The sequence below is a fragment of the Sinocyclocheilus grahami genome, unplaced genomic scaffold (genome assembly GCF_001515645.1).
Source record: "Sinocyclocheilus grahami isolate Dianchi unplaced genomic scaffold, SAMN03320097.WGS_v1.1 scaffold344.1, whole genome shotgun sequence".
Taxonomy (NCBI): Eukaryota; Metazoa; Chordata; class Actinopteri; order Cypriniformes; family Cyprinidae; genus Sinocyclocheilus; species Sinocyclocheilus grahami.
In genome coordinates, this window is record NW_015505523.1 from 2,603,207 (window position 1) to 2,618,296 (window position 15,090).

The 15,090-nt window shown below is 36.3% G+C and overlaps 1 protein-coding gene across 1 annotated transcript in view; it reads left to right on the top strand.

Moving 5' to 3' along the window:
- The window catches only part of LOC107603296 (calcium-binding protein 8-like), a 53,016-nt gene that overhangs the window by 16,255 nt on the left and 21,671 nt on the right, over nucleotides 1-15,090 (top strand). Inside the window, exon 2 of the mRNA XM_016296054.1 lies at nucleotides 12,739-12,920. Coding sequence (XP_016151540.1) covers nucleotides 12,739-12,920 — 182 coding nt within the window. The remainder of the gene's footprint in view (nucleotides 1-12,738; nucleotides 12,921-15,090) is intronic.

Genomic DNA, 15,090 nt, shown 5'->3' on the forward strand with positions numbered 1-15,090 from the left:
AGCAGTGCCACAAAGTGATCACCTCCATGCCACGCCGAATTGAGGCAGTAATTAAAGCAAAAGGAGCCCCTACCAAGTATTGAGTACATGTACAGTAAATGAACATACTTTCCAGAAGGCCAACAATTCACTAAAAATGTTTTTTTTATTGGTCTTATGAAGTATTCTAATTTGTTGAGATAGTGAATTAGTGGGGTTTTGTTAAATATGAGCCAAAATCATCACAATTAAAAGAACCAAAGACTTAAACTACTTCAGTCTGTGTGCACTGAATTTATTTAATACACGAGTTTCACAATTTGAGTAGAATTACTGAAATAAATGAACTTTTCCACAACATTCTAATTTATTGAGATGCACCTGTATTTGAAGTTTTAGCTCAAAATACCCTTCAGATATTTTTTTATAGCTTGTTGAAATTGCCGTTTTTAGGGTACGAGCCAAAACGCGCTGTTTTTTGTGTTTGTCCCTTTAAATGAAAACGAGCTGGTGCTCCCGCCTCCCCTTTCAGAAGAGGGTGGAGTTTCTAGAGCTTGTGCGCCAGCATCATGCCAGCAATAACAAAACACTCTCTCACGCACTGAAAATGTCAGAAACTGCTAGTAGCGTGTTCAGCCATATATGTTCGAACCGGTGTCGTGCCGAATTCTGCACCCTGCCAGATTATTTATGAATTACACCGACGGGGAGCACGGCGCAATTAAAAATAACAACATTGCTGGTCTCATGGTGCCATCGCGTGCTAACACGAAATTTATAGGTCCCACATATGATTATGAGCTTGACAAATTCAAGCGGTCGATTTCACATTGCTTTCATATGCAATTTTTAACTACCACATTCCTATTCACGATCATTCTGGTAGCACGTGAAGGCAGCATCAGTGAAAACCCAGACAATGGTAGCTTTAGCAACATTAGCCTTACAGAGTGCCAAGAAGCTCTTTCAGAAAGGCAATTTGTAAAAAAAAACACGTGCTACTTTTTCTAGATGGCATAACGTTAGCTGGATCACGAACAGTTGGCACTGCTCCATCCTTCAGGAGCAACTTTTGTGCAAAACCTGCTTTATACTGACCCTCATTCACAAAGCAGTCCGGTGTAAAATGATTCGCGCAGACATATACGAATTTCTGTAGAGTTGAGGGAGTATTTTCTTCGAAAACAAAATTAATCCACTTCGTCTTCAGCGGCTCAGATTTCGGGAGTAAATGGAGAGATCTATGTGGATTAATTCATCCAGCAACAGAACACCTAAAACGCTTGGGAGACATTCTCGTCTGTGCAGCAATGGCGAACTGTGTACAACTCGCTGTGAACTCGCTCATGGCGGTTCTACGTTAAAACGGCAGTGTCTGTCAACATTTGTGGGCGGGGCCTGTGGCTAATGTGACGTCACATTAGCACCAATGCTAAAAATAGGCCATTGGGAGACACTGCTTATTATTTATGGGGATTAAAAAAAAAAAGGTGTAGGTGGATTTTTATCATTATAGGGTGGTTGTGTACACACTGTCAACACACATTTATGTCCAAACACCTTGCAAAAGGGAATTTTGCATAATATGTTCCCTTTAAACAAATTGTCTTTTAAATAATTACTTAGAGTACTTAATTTTAATCAAATATGCATGTATTTGAATACTAATTTGCCTGTTACTGAATTACAATTTGTCACTTACTGAAATGATGATATCAGGTTTTATATTATAAATATTTCAGGTTTTTAGCTATCTGTAGAAGGAAAAATAGTTTAACTTCCTTGAAGGTCTTTTTGTTATTCTACCACGATTCCCATGAAAATCTCTAGAGATCTCTTAAATGTTGTCACTTTATCTTTTGCAGTGAGCTTGTGTCATTTTTATTAAGCGACAGTAACAAGAACCACTTTCACAAGATTAAAAAGGCTCCATAGCAAATATTGTTTTTATGCGCTGTATCATTTTGGTGCTCAACTTTACTTGCAGAGATGGATAAAGAAAAGAGAAATGGTGCATTTGTTAAGATAACTGTCTTGTTTTAAAATGATTTTATCTTTTCATTTTAAATCCAAATTTATGATTAACAGTTTTGTTGCATTCATTTGTAATATCTGGCGTCGTGTAAAATCTTCCATTCATCTTTTGTATACAAGAACCACTTTCACAAGATTAAAAAGGCTCCATAGCAAATATTGTTTTTATGCGCTGTATCATTTTTGGTGCTCAACTTTACTTGCAGAGATGGATAAAGAAAAGAGAAATGGTGCATTTGTTAAGATAACTGTCTTGTTTTAAAATGATTTTATCTTTTCATTTTAAATCCAAATTTATGATTAACAGTTTTGTTGCATTCATTTGTAATATCTGGCGTCGTGTAAAATCTTCCATTCATCTTTTGTACTGAGATGATCTCATTCTGATCTAATTAAACAGCACCATACATTAGACACTGTTGCATTTGTATAATGTCTATGTAATTTCAGTTTACTATATTGCTGCTCAGGGATTGAAGATTAAGTTATATAATGCAAAAATAAGAACTGAATATATGACTTGCAGATTTAGCACATTTTTAGGAGGGGTAATTTTCATTCCAAAGGCCTTGAAGCATTTTAATGAAGCCTGGATGAATTGAATTAGACCTGATCTATGAGGTAATGACAGCATCCATATGTTACATCTTGTTTTATGCAGCATATTCTTCAAGTGTCATTAACAAACATTTAGTGTTTATGGTGTGTGTGTGTGATGGAATGGGATGGAATAGTCTACATAAAACCAACCATGACTATTTATTCACTTGGAGTCTTTCAATACAAAAATCTTAAAATTACCTCCATGAAATATGCAGGGTAGATTCTCTATTGAAACTTCAAACTCCTTGATGGAAGCTTGACCTAAATGTGGTGAATCAATAACTTTGTAGTTAATTTATGAAACATTTATTGTTTAATTTATCTTAATATACTTCAATATAAGAACCATTTTGAGGAACTTTTTAAAAATTTAAAGAACCCTTTTCCTCTCTAAAGAACCTTTAGTGCAAATTAAAGGTTCCATGTATGTTCAAGGTTCTTCATGGAACCATCAATGTCAATAAAAAAAAATTTTCTTTTTTAAAAGCATTGTTTTGTAGTCAACATTCGTATGAAGACTAATTTCCCATCTGCAGTAGAAGCAAGCACTTCGATGCTTTCTCAAGGTCATTTGTGAAGCTGCTGTTGAACTGATTTCTTCATGCTAACATGGCTTCAGTTGCTAATTAAACTGATAAAAGCTAAATATTTAATGCATTTGTCACTTCATTTATAGGTTCTCAGAGGACCAAATACATTTCAAATAAACTTCAAATGAGAAAGCAACTAAAGTAATTATAATTGACATTCACACTTCTGTTATCGTTTCCTTTTTTTTTGTCACAAACTATTAGGCAGTGCATGTTTACCCTTTGAGACTGTGTTAATGATCTTATTTTTAATTAGTAAGAATACACCATAATTGAAAATGCATGAACATTACATCTTTGGGCGATGCAGCCACAGCCTATTGAGAATAAAAGAAAGATAATGATGTAATTCTGCCACTTTCGAAAGAAAGAAAATACAACATACAATTCTCACTTTGCTAATATATCTTTAATACTGAAATCAATTTTTCAGTATTAAAAAATTAGGTAGTTTATGTCTGACAGGAAGCCGCTATGTCATCTAGACCTTGCAGTGGTCAACAGGTAGAATATATATGAGTCCCTAATGAATCGCACAGTGGTCAATGTCATCGGTTTGACATTTTTTTGCTTCTGAACTGCCATTTAGCAGAAGAACTGCCATTTTTCAACCAAAGCATGCTTATTATATGAAATTGCAGGGCGTTGGCTGCCCTGTACTTTTCAAACAGTTATGGACCCTATGTTCTGAACTATCATCTCTGAATGATTATGATAAAAATTGGATGCTATGAGTAAAGTAGTCTATCCTCCATGTCATTTATATATAAAGGTGCAAGAACATTTTAAACATGTTCCTCCAGCTTTCACACAGTAATGTATGCCCTACATTTAGGAGTGATGTAACCTGAGTTGTAAGACTCTCAGTATCCTCAATTATACATTTTGTGGTAAGAAGTCAAAATTTAATTGTAGTTTAAAATGTGTGATCATTCTGATGAAGGTACAATGACAAAACTGGTCACACAATGTTGTCAGCTTGTCAACATTACAACTTACACCAAATAAATATTGAAATAGTATAGGCCTACTAAATTTGCAAAAATAGCTAAGTCAAAGAAGCAAAAACAACAGGCATCTACGTGTTCTTTCCGTCAAATTATAAACCTCAGTAAATGAACAGCAAAAATGTGTGCATTTTGTCTCTGGTCTGCTAATAGTGATACATTACTGAAATATTTTTAACTCCACCCTACACCACTCTCTCTGACACACCTGCCAGATCTCTGAAGGAGGGAAACATTCTTGGAGCAGATCTGCTGTAGCCTACTCCAGCCGTTCAATGGGTGCAGGGCAGCGCGCCCATCTCAGACGTTATCAGCACAATAGATGTATTGCGACAAAATATTTGTTTTTTTTCCGCGTTTCGGCAAGACACACACAAGTGAGGGGGGACTCCATTTTTAAGACGCTATAAATCTGCCTGGGTGCATTCGGCAAGGACTTTAAATGCAATACACCCTTGGGTGCGCGGCGGAGAACGCCTGTTACGCACGAGACGAGCGCGAGACGGGGGCATTTCCGAACAAATGTATTAAATGGTTGAACTTTAAAATATACGACAGTGGCTTTTGTAACAAGCATTTCACCTGATGGATCGTCAAAAAACTCTGCTTCGGTGGCAATGGGGCTGTCACATGCCAACGGGACCGAGAGGACATAACTGGGGCAACTGAAAATGTCATTGTTTTTCTTCTGAATTAGTCTACATATGAGACCAACAACCATAACTCTAACCGAGAAAATTTCACAACACTGGCTTTATAAACGCCCTGAGACTTTGCGAATTAAGAAACAGAGTCTTTGAGGAGGTGAGTGGAGGATGTCTACAATGCCTATATGCAGGTATAAGGCGAATAGAAATGGGGTTGTATGGCACCTGTTGTGAAAGGAATAGGGATGCAATAAACAGCGTACATGGATATTCACGACACGATCTTTATCGGGTGGCATTTTTTCCCCAAGGAATTCTACATCAAATAAGTTAGTCTGGTAATGAATCGTCTAATAATGTAAATTTGGACAATTCACTTCAATCTTAGTTTGCTTTTTTTGGTAATAAATATAAAACTTTAGTAGTACCCAGCTTTCTGGTCAGTCACGAAATAGCAATAAAATTTTTACGAATAGCTGAATAACTGACCACTGTACCAGGAAACCTTTAGTTGCTTTGTATTCGGTCACGATAATAACTGTACATTGTCTTATACATAATTAAACCTAATCTTATCAACATCTACATTTAAATTTCGACAGTAAAATATTTACAATAAAATGCCACCCAGTGATGCTAAACCTGTTTAAATAGCATTGGTGGCCGGAGGCGTTCATTCACGGTAAGAGCAAGGTGATATTTGAAGGACTAGTGATGTATGGCACGAGTGAGTTATGGCTTGTCACTCCAGTCTCCAGGGGCGAGGGGACTGTAGGCTACAAGCCCGCACTCCGAGCTCTTCGCCTGGGCTGTCCGTGGACACACAAGCGGCAGGGATTTCGCTCGTGATTTGCTGGCACGTCAGCGTAAAATGCTCTAATTGATATTTTCTTCTAAACTACCGATACTTTAATAAACGATAATGGGTCCGGAAAAGCATGGTTTAGAATTGCCTTTGCCCACCGTGAATGTGTCCGGTCCGTGTCCAACTAACGGAGAAGAGGAAACGGAGCTGTGCGTCCAGAGTCACTCAGAGCCCGCTTACTGCGATCCGTGGAGGTAACGGCGAGGTGTCTTGCACTCACAGCAATTTGTTTTTAGATTAACAGAGTGGACGACTTGTAAAAAGCCGTTTAATGATTTTAAACGGGACGAAACACCCCTTTGTTTTGTTCTTCATTGTCAGAGGCAGTTTAGCTATTATTGGGGGGAATGAAGTTTTCTGTGCAGATGGTTTCCTGGCACTGTGTGAGAGAGCTCTGTTCCTCTCTGGTATCTTTGAATCATAATTGAGTGTCAGGGACTGCTGCTTGATTTGTAGTTTTCACAGAGACCAAACAAGCAATTAGAAACAAACCTGTAGCTTGTTGAGCTGTAATAGCCTATTTGACATCTGTTGAAGGCTGGTTATTGAGTTGATAACATTGCATTTATTTAGGCTATTTATTTGAAAAGTATACAATTCTAATTTTTTTGTGTTTTGTCAAGTAAAAATATGCTTCATGTAGTAACAAATTATTTAGTGCGTTTATTCAAAGCATATATCTTGACTGTTTTAACAAGACTACATTCGGTTTCATTAACAGATTTCATGTTAATGGCTGAACGGATAGAAAGAGCGGACAACACTTTAGAATAGGGAACACACATTCACTATTAACTATGACTTTTCCCTCAATAAACTCCTAATTTGCTGCTTATTAATAGTAAGGTAGTTGTTAAGTTTAGGTGTGGGGTAGGATTAAGGGATCTAAAATATGGTCATGCAGAATAAGGCATTAATATGTGCTTTATAAGTACTAATAAACAGTCTAATATGCTAGTAAAATGCATGCTAATAAGCAACTAGTTAATAGTGAGAATAGGTCCTTGTGTTACCAAAAGAGCAAACAGGTGACAACTGCACATTTCCACTTTTAAACAGTACATGATGTGTCATAACTGTCATGCAGTTGTCATTCTAAAGGTATTTTTATATGCTTCTTGGTTTGCTTTAGTTTATCTTCATGATCTCTTGAAGCTGGTGTTTCAACCCTAAACTTCACATGCACATTTTATGTTGAAAAAAGGTTATATTTAAACCATGGTGGAATGGTGGAACTGTATTTTTGATGTGACTGTTATGAACACTCAGTGTTAAGTGCTTCACAGCATGCAAAGGGTCCCTGGAGCAGCTGTGACATTTCTCTGATGCAACTTCACTCACAATGTCAGATCTTTTACTGCTTCTCTATCTCTTTCCTCATCTTTTTAAAGACCATTCATAAGATGGCATTATTTGTAGACTAAACATTCCGTTCTTGCATTTCAGTCAAAATCAGCTTCAGTCTGCATTTTCAGTCACCTTGTGAAGGTCACATAATTCTGTCTCAGATGCCATTTGAGTGATTTTGAGTCCCTGGCCAGAGATGTCTTATTTGGTACCTTTGTTAGGCTTATTACCCTTTGTTAGGCTGAATCTCTTCTATTGCTTTGAGGATGCAACAGTTGACCTTGTGAAGAGTTGACCTTTAATGAACTGGCTAACATGTAGTTGCAGCATCCGAAACTCAAATGGTAGTGAACCCTCTTTAAAAGGTCCTGGATCAGAGCCAGGAGCAGATGTGCAAAACCAAAAAGCCAAGATAGCACCTGCTACACACGATGTGTAAGAGCCTCACACCTTTTCCGGTACCGGACGATGTGTTGGTCCCATGAGATCCTATGAGTCAGACCGGCTAAAGGGTGTCTGGGAAGAATCCATTAATATAGCATCATATGTTATTTATCATGCCAACAGTGGATGTCACTTCCTTTCAGTCCCTCGTTCTTTCTCGATCTCATTTCTTTTTTCAACTATTAAATAAACGCTCCCTGCCGCACTAAGGGCTTAATGTGACGGCACTTTCGCCCAATATCTATTCACATCAGCATTCACACACTGCCTGAGAATTAGATATGGGCCAGATTAGGATGTACAGGCTTTGGAATAGAATGTTTGTCAAGGTTACTCTGGCAACCTCAGCATAATGTACTTCAGAATCCGTTCCCAAAGCAACAACATACAGTACAATTTGACCCAGGTTATTTGTAATGTGCATGTCTTTTAGCAAGTAAATGCCAAGAAATGGAACTGTTTGAACTGACGTGTTTCAAATGACCTTGTGTTGACTATTTTAAATGGCCTGTGTTAAATTATATTTTTATTTATGAGCTTCATGTACAGTATCGTTCAGATGTTTTTGAAAAAAAATTGTGCTCTTATGTTCTCCATGGCTGCATTTGCTTGTGAATTATTATTAGAATTAATTAGTTGTGCATTTTGATATATTTTAAAATGGAATTAATTCCTGTGATGACAAAGCTAAATTTGTAAAATAATCAAATGTTAATATATTTTAAAATGTAATGCATTCACTACATTTTCAAATGTTCAAGTATTATATCTTCATAACATTAAAAATAAGAACAGTGCTTAACATTTTTGTGGAAACTACATTTTTCAGGATTTTTTGATGAATAGAATGTTCAAAAGAACACCATTTATTTGAAAAATGTTTTCAAACAGTGTCAGTTTTGATTAATTTAAGGCAGCCTTGCTGAATAAAAGTATTAATTACTGATCCCAAAAAATTTAACATTATGGTGTTGATATCCAAAAGTGAACCAACCGACTTATCAATGGCTCTTTGAAATATTCATGTGTAGCTGCCCTTAGCTGGACCCAGTATCAATCAAACTGCACGCAAAGCTGCCTTCAGCTAAAGCCTCTGTTAATATCGATGGTAATTACAGTAGCACAGAGCCCTGCTGTTCAGCTAGGGATCGTCCTTGGTGAGCATCACCACAAATTAGCTGCTTCACTCCCTCTGTCACCTCCTCGTAATTCTCCCTTAATTCACATGAAACGCTCTCAACAGAGGCTTTGTGTCTCTGAGTAGAATTAATCAAGGATTCCCCATTATAACTTTGGAAACTTTGGAAAAGCTTGGGTTTTGAGGTATTTTAGACAGCACTGGAGCCTAAAATGAGTAAAACAGACCAGACACTCGAGACACATTCAAGCATTGATGCCCTGACAGTATTTCAAAACCTAAATCCTGTGGAAAATTTCTCATCTTTTGGCAGGCTGCTAGAAACAGCTCCACCGTTTCAATCCATGAACAATTGTGCCACTACATTATACAGCAACTTATCTACCTTGACACTGTCATTGTTTTACTAAATAAAAGCCCTGTTATGCTCACAGGGGAAAAAAATCAATGGCTTGAAAGAATGAGCCCTCAGACAAACATTCACAGTGGGGGCCATAGGTTGTACAAATGTTTTTATTAAAAATCATTAACATTATTTATTTATATTTGAAGTGAGAAAAAAAACACTTTTATATAAATATTGTTGTAAATTAGGGCTCAACATTTTTTAAATCATCAAAATATATACAGTGCTTGTCAAAATTTTGGAAATATAATATGATTTTTAAATGTTTTTAATTATGTCTCATCTCACTAAGGCATTTATGTGCTCAAAATAGAGTAAAAACAGTACTATTGTGAAATAGTATTACAATATAAAATAGCTGTTTTCTATTGTAATTTATTTCTGTAATGTAAAGCTGAATTTTCAACATCTTTATACTCCAGCCTTCAGTGATCCTTCAGAAATCATTCTAATACACTCTTAAAAATAAAGGTGCTTCACGATGCCATAGAAGAACCTTTTTGTCTAAATGGTTCCATAAAGAACCTTTAACATCTGAATTATGTTTATTTTTAATTATAAAAAGGTAAGAAAGAGATGGTTCTTTAAAGAACCTTTGACTGAATGGTTCTTTGTGGAGCCAAAAATGGTTTTTCTATGGCATCGCTTGAAGAACCTTTTGAAGCACCTTTATTTTTAAGAGTGTATGCTGATTTGGTGCTCAAGAAACATTTCTTATTATTATTTCTGATCATTTCTTATTATCTAACTTAATGTTTTTATTCAGTAAAAATATGAATTAAATTGAACAGAAGTGACAATAAAAACATTACAATTACTTACTACATTACTAAACAAATTCGATTTCAAATAAATACTATTGTTTTGAACTTTATTCATCACAGAATTCATCAAAAATGTTACCGAAAAATATTGGGCAGCAAAAACAGTTTTTAACATTGATAATAATAAGATCTATTATTAATAACTGAGGACCAGTAACAACTGAGTATCAAATCAGCATACTAGAATCATTTCTGAAGGATCATGTGACACTGAAGAGTAAAAATCTAATTCTATGCTTTCCTCAAATGAAGCATGAGTTTTGGTTATGACACATGCAAGAACCAAATGCCATTTTGGAAACAGTTATGTCATATCTGGCACAAGGCATCTGGCACATTTTGAAATTGAATGTGAATGTAAATGAGATTTCATAGCTTCAGCAGAGGGGAAGATTTTTAACCTTTTTCTCACGCAAACATGGTAGAAAACTTGGAATATAGTGTCCTTTTTGGAGTTTAATTGCCCCTGGCCACTATGAACTAATTTTTTTTTTCAATAATTCTAAATTAATTCATTTGTATGAAGAAATTCCACAGACAAATATCTGCAAATTGGTTTGGAACAATAAGAAGTTGACTACATGATAAAAATGTAGCATTTTTTTGGTAAAAACTTACTCTTCATCCTCACTTATAGCTTCTTCATCCTCACTGTTTTTAACATGGTCATTCAGTTGTACTTAATAACAGCAACCAAAGGAACCTCAGGGTTCATTAGCGTATGCCTTCAATGTGATAAACATTATAAACCCATTACAGTTCCTGCCCTACTACAGTCCATTGCAACTGGAAATCTCACTTTCCTCATCTGGAATGTTTTGCCGGTCATGTGTTGAGGCAGTGCCTTAGGGCACACAAGAAGAAAATCGATGGTCTGACTGCTGGGTTAGAGGGTGTTGTGAATACAGTGGTTGATTTGAAGAAATGTTTGAACTGTGAAACTCTCAGATGGAATTAAAATTTGCAGCACCTCCTTTGAAAATGATTGTTTTGACAGACCAGGAACCGAGGGCTGGTCACAGTGGGAGCTTCTATGGTTTGCATATTCATGAAATGAGGGATAAAAAATGAGAGTAGCAGTTCAGACGAGGTCTGTCTTTGCAGAAAGAAAAATTCTTGAGGGAGATAAAGAGGACCTTGTTAAATAATGAGCCACTGACTGAATCAACTTATCATAAGCCTTTGGACATTTGTCTAAATCTGGTTTTAAAAAAAGTCACATGTAAGGCATAAAAAGAAGGTAAAATATCATTAAGTCAAGACAAAGAGGCTTCTAGGAAACGGGTGCGTGTGGAGAGGATTGGGTTTTGCTAATGGCAGAGGAATTAACCCACATGTTCTAATGAGATTGACTTTTTGTTATTTTATGCTTAAGGTTCCAGGAGTAAAATAGTAGTTTTTAAAATGAAATAACCTATGGTAGTTAATTCCTTTGCTTAAATCCACTTTTTTATTATGTACTTTCAGAAAGGTCAGATATTTTGGGTGTGTTCACACTTTGGCAGGTTTGGTTAAATTAAAATGAACTCTGGTGTGATTGTTTAATTAGTGTGTTTCATTTGAATAAGTGTAAATGCTGCCATTTAAACCTTGGAGAGCACCAAACAAGTCAACTAAGACCCACTTTGTTTGGTTGGCTCCATTGCAAAATATGTGTCATAAAAGCAGTCAGATTAGGTTGTGAATTTATCCTTATGCCTTTTTGTTTTGTATCTTTAGGCTCTTTGTTAAAAATGACCAGGTGAATGCTGGGAGAACCAAGACTAAATGTATCATTTTCTTTTTTTGAACTGAACCACAAGTTTGAACACACTCTTATTATAGTAATGTCTTTTTATTTATTTCAGTTTGACCCCAACATTTTATTTTATTTTATTCTATTGTTAGACACCAACTAAACATTTTTCACGGTGCCCATATGAAGTATATTATCAAATTTTGTTTACAATTAATTCTTACAAGATTAAGAAAAGTCTTCAAGTATCTAAAGTATCAACCTGACACTTCAAGGTTAAGTATGTTATGAGCTATTAATACAAGGCCATTAAAGGTATAGTTCACAAAAATGAAAATTCTGTCATCATTTACTCACCCGAGCACATATGTCGAGCACAAAAGAAGATATTTTGAAGATTGCTGGTAATCAAATAGTTGGTGGTTGCCATTGACTTCCATAGTATTTTTTTTCCTACTATGGAAGTCAATGGCAACCACCAACTGTTTGATTACCAGCAATCTTCAAAATATCTTCTTTTATGTTCGACATAAGAAAGCAACTCATACAGGTTTGGAACAACATGAGGGTGAGTAAATAATGACAGAATTTTTGGGTAAACTATCCCTTTAAGGTCTTTCCGATGCCAACAGAACATGAGGGTTAAAGATACTTTATTTAAAGGAATGCAAAAAAATGTCAGGCTTTGTCAAAATTCAGCGCTCAGTTCAGCATATTACAAGGCACAGGCTCCTCTACCTCTTTATCCCAAAATAACACCAAGGTGGGTCTTTAAGACGGCAAAAAAGTGTAATAAACCTCAGAAAAGATACAAGATACGCGTGTTATTTTGGTTGTTGCCGCTTGCGACTTGGTGTGGGTTGCTTAACCCGAGCTGAACTGAAAAACTGGCACTGATGCCCTTTGAAATGCTGGATAAACGTTCAGTCACAGTGCACTAAATACACGGCTTTGAAAACAGAACGAGCTGCATTTAGTATTTCTGCTGTTTGTGCAATAGTACACTGTGTTACTGCTGAGAAAAGCAAGCATGATATAATACATACCGTCTAATGCTTACCGATGACATGCACATTCCACTTGAATTATGTATGTCAATTGAGTTATTTGTGTTTACAGACTGTTCTGCATTTCTATTTTGTCTCGTTTCTCTGCAGAGATTCGAGAGGCGTTCCGAGTTCTAGATAGGGATGGGAACGGATTCATCTCGAAGCAAGAGCTGGGCATGGCCATGCGCTCTCTGGGGTACATGCCCAGTGAGGTGGAGCTGGCTATTATCATGCAGAGACTGGACATGGACGGTGAGTCAGTCTCTTTTTACATCTCTCTTACTCTCCAGTTCCTCACAAACAAAAGAAGCATCTGTCTTCTGATCATCTGTGAAACAGCTTTACAATCTGTCACAGACCCCCTCCAGTCCTTGTACTGGACAGATATATGATGTTCATGCTCAGAAGCGATCATAGAATTGAACAATTTATCCAGCACAGGGGGCTGTAAATACACCAGTGAGCGAGGTGAATTCTGAGAAGCCTGCATCTTACTGTGTGTGTGTGTGTATGTGTGTGTGTATCCGGCTTCAAGGGTCCTCAAGGTCAGGTCACTGTTGACTGAATGGTTTGAGAACATGGATTGATTTAGCTCATAAATTCCGTCTGGAAGTTTGTATTTTTTTATTTTTTGTAGGACAGTTACAAGTGTTGAATGTAACTCACATTGTGGGTGTAGGAGGATTTTTTACACCTCATAATATGAATTTTGTTTGTTTAAGATCAGTGTTACATCCATTCTAAGATGCAGATAAATAAAATGTCATTTCAAAATATAGTTTACCTCAAAAACTTCAGTACACTCTTAAAAATAAAGGGTCTTTATTGGCATCAATGGTTATGAAGAACCTGAAACATCCATGGAACCTTTCAAATGCAGAAAAGGTTCTTTATAGTCAAAAAAGATTCTTTAGATTTCTAAAATGTTCTTCAAAATGGTTCTTTTAGGAACTGTTCACTGAAAGTTTCTTTGGGAAACCAAAAATGGTTCTTCTATGGCATCACTGCAAAAACACCCTTTTGGAACCTTTATTTTTAAGAGTGTAAGCCTAGTTGGGCTACATCTCAAGTTTTTGACTCTTAATCATAAACCATATATAACCTCAGTACAGAATGCAGATATGAATGCACCTCTTTACTGTATTTCAGTAATAAATATTTAAGATTCAGCGGTAGAGTGGAGAAGAGGTTTTGCAGCACAGTGGGAACATTAGCGTGATAACAGCTCTCTCTGACTTATCACTTTAAGTTCCACTGTCGCTCTCAGCTGGTGTTGCCTTTCGTACAGCTCATACAAGTAATTTTCTTTTTTTCAGGAAAGATTGATAGAGAAAGATTGATAGCTGTTATGCATGCTCACCTTTGTTCACATGCCATAATATTTTCAAGTTTTTAAAAAGTTCTGGTCAAATGTACAGTCAAGAGCATGCACCTTAGGAGATGATTAGATTCATTTTAACTTTAAATTATTAATGAAAAAAGAAGGAATTAGCTGCTGCAAGTTGATCTAAATTTTAATTTGCCTGGCACGTGATATTGGCTTTATTGAATGAAACAGCACAGGAAACCAATGGCAAATGAAATGTGAAAAGAAAAATATCATTGTCAGTTTCAGATGTAATGGTTAGATCAAGTCAATTTGAATAAATCAGATCTGTAGCCTATTACTTAGTTCAAAGACCCTGAACAGTTTCATTTAGCTGAACTGCAGCAGTAAAAAAACGGCATAACAAAGCAATCAGCAAAGCAGTGCAGATCCTATTAAATTATAATAGTTCCTGAGACTTAGGTAGATGTAGATTAGTGATCCCTGAAAGGCAATTCATAATTCTATTCTGCTCCATTCTTTAACTGATTTTAAGAACTTTAACCAGCTGTTCTCATGAGGTTGAATGTAAATAGTTTCTAGCGAAAAGCAATGGAAACTGCTGTGCAACATAACAAATTTTCAACCAATCAGAATATATTTAAAGGGGTCATATGATGTTGCTAAAAAGAACATTATTTTGTGTAATGAAATGTGTTCATGCAGTTTAAGGTTAAAAAAACACATTATTTTCCACATACTGTACATTATTGTTTCTCCTCTATGCCCCGCCTTTCTGAAACGCGTCGATTTTTACAAAGCTCATCGTTCTGAAAAGCGAGGTGTGCTCTGATTGGCCAGCTATCCAGTGCATTGTGATTGGCCGAATACCTCAAGCGTGTGACGGAATTGTTACGCCCCTTACCATACTGTGATGCTGTGCTTCGGAGCGATGAAACAAAAGCATTAAAACCCATTATAAATGAGGCATTTGTTGCATCCAGTGGGGACATAATTACGGATTATAATGACTTATACTGTCTTTTTACGCTGTTGCATTGCGCTGCGTAAACATAAAACCATGTCTGCATTTGTGATCGGAGAAATGACAAACAA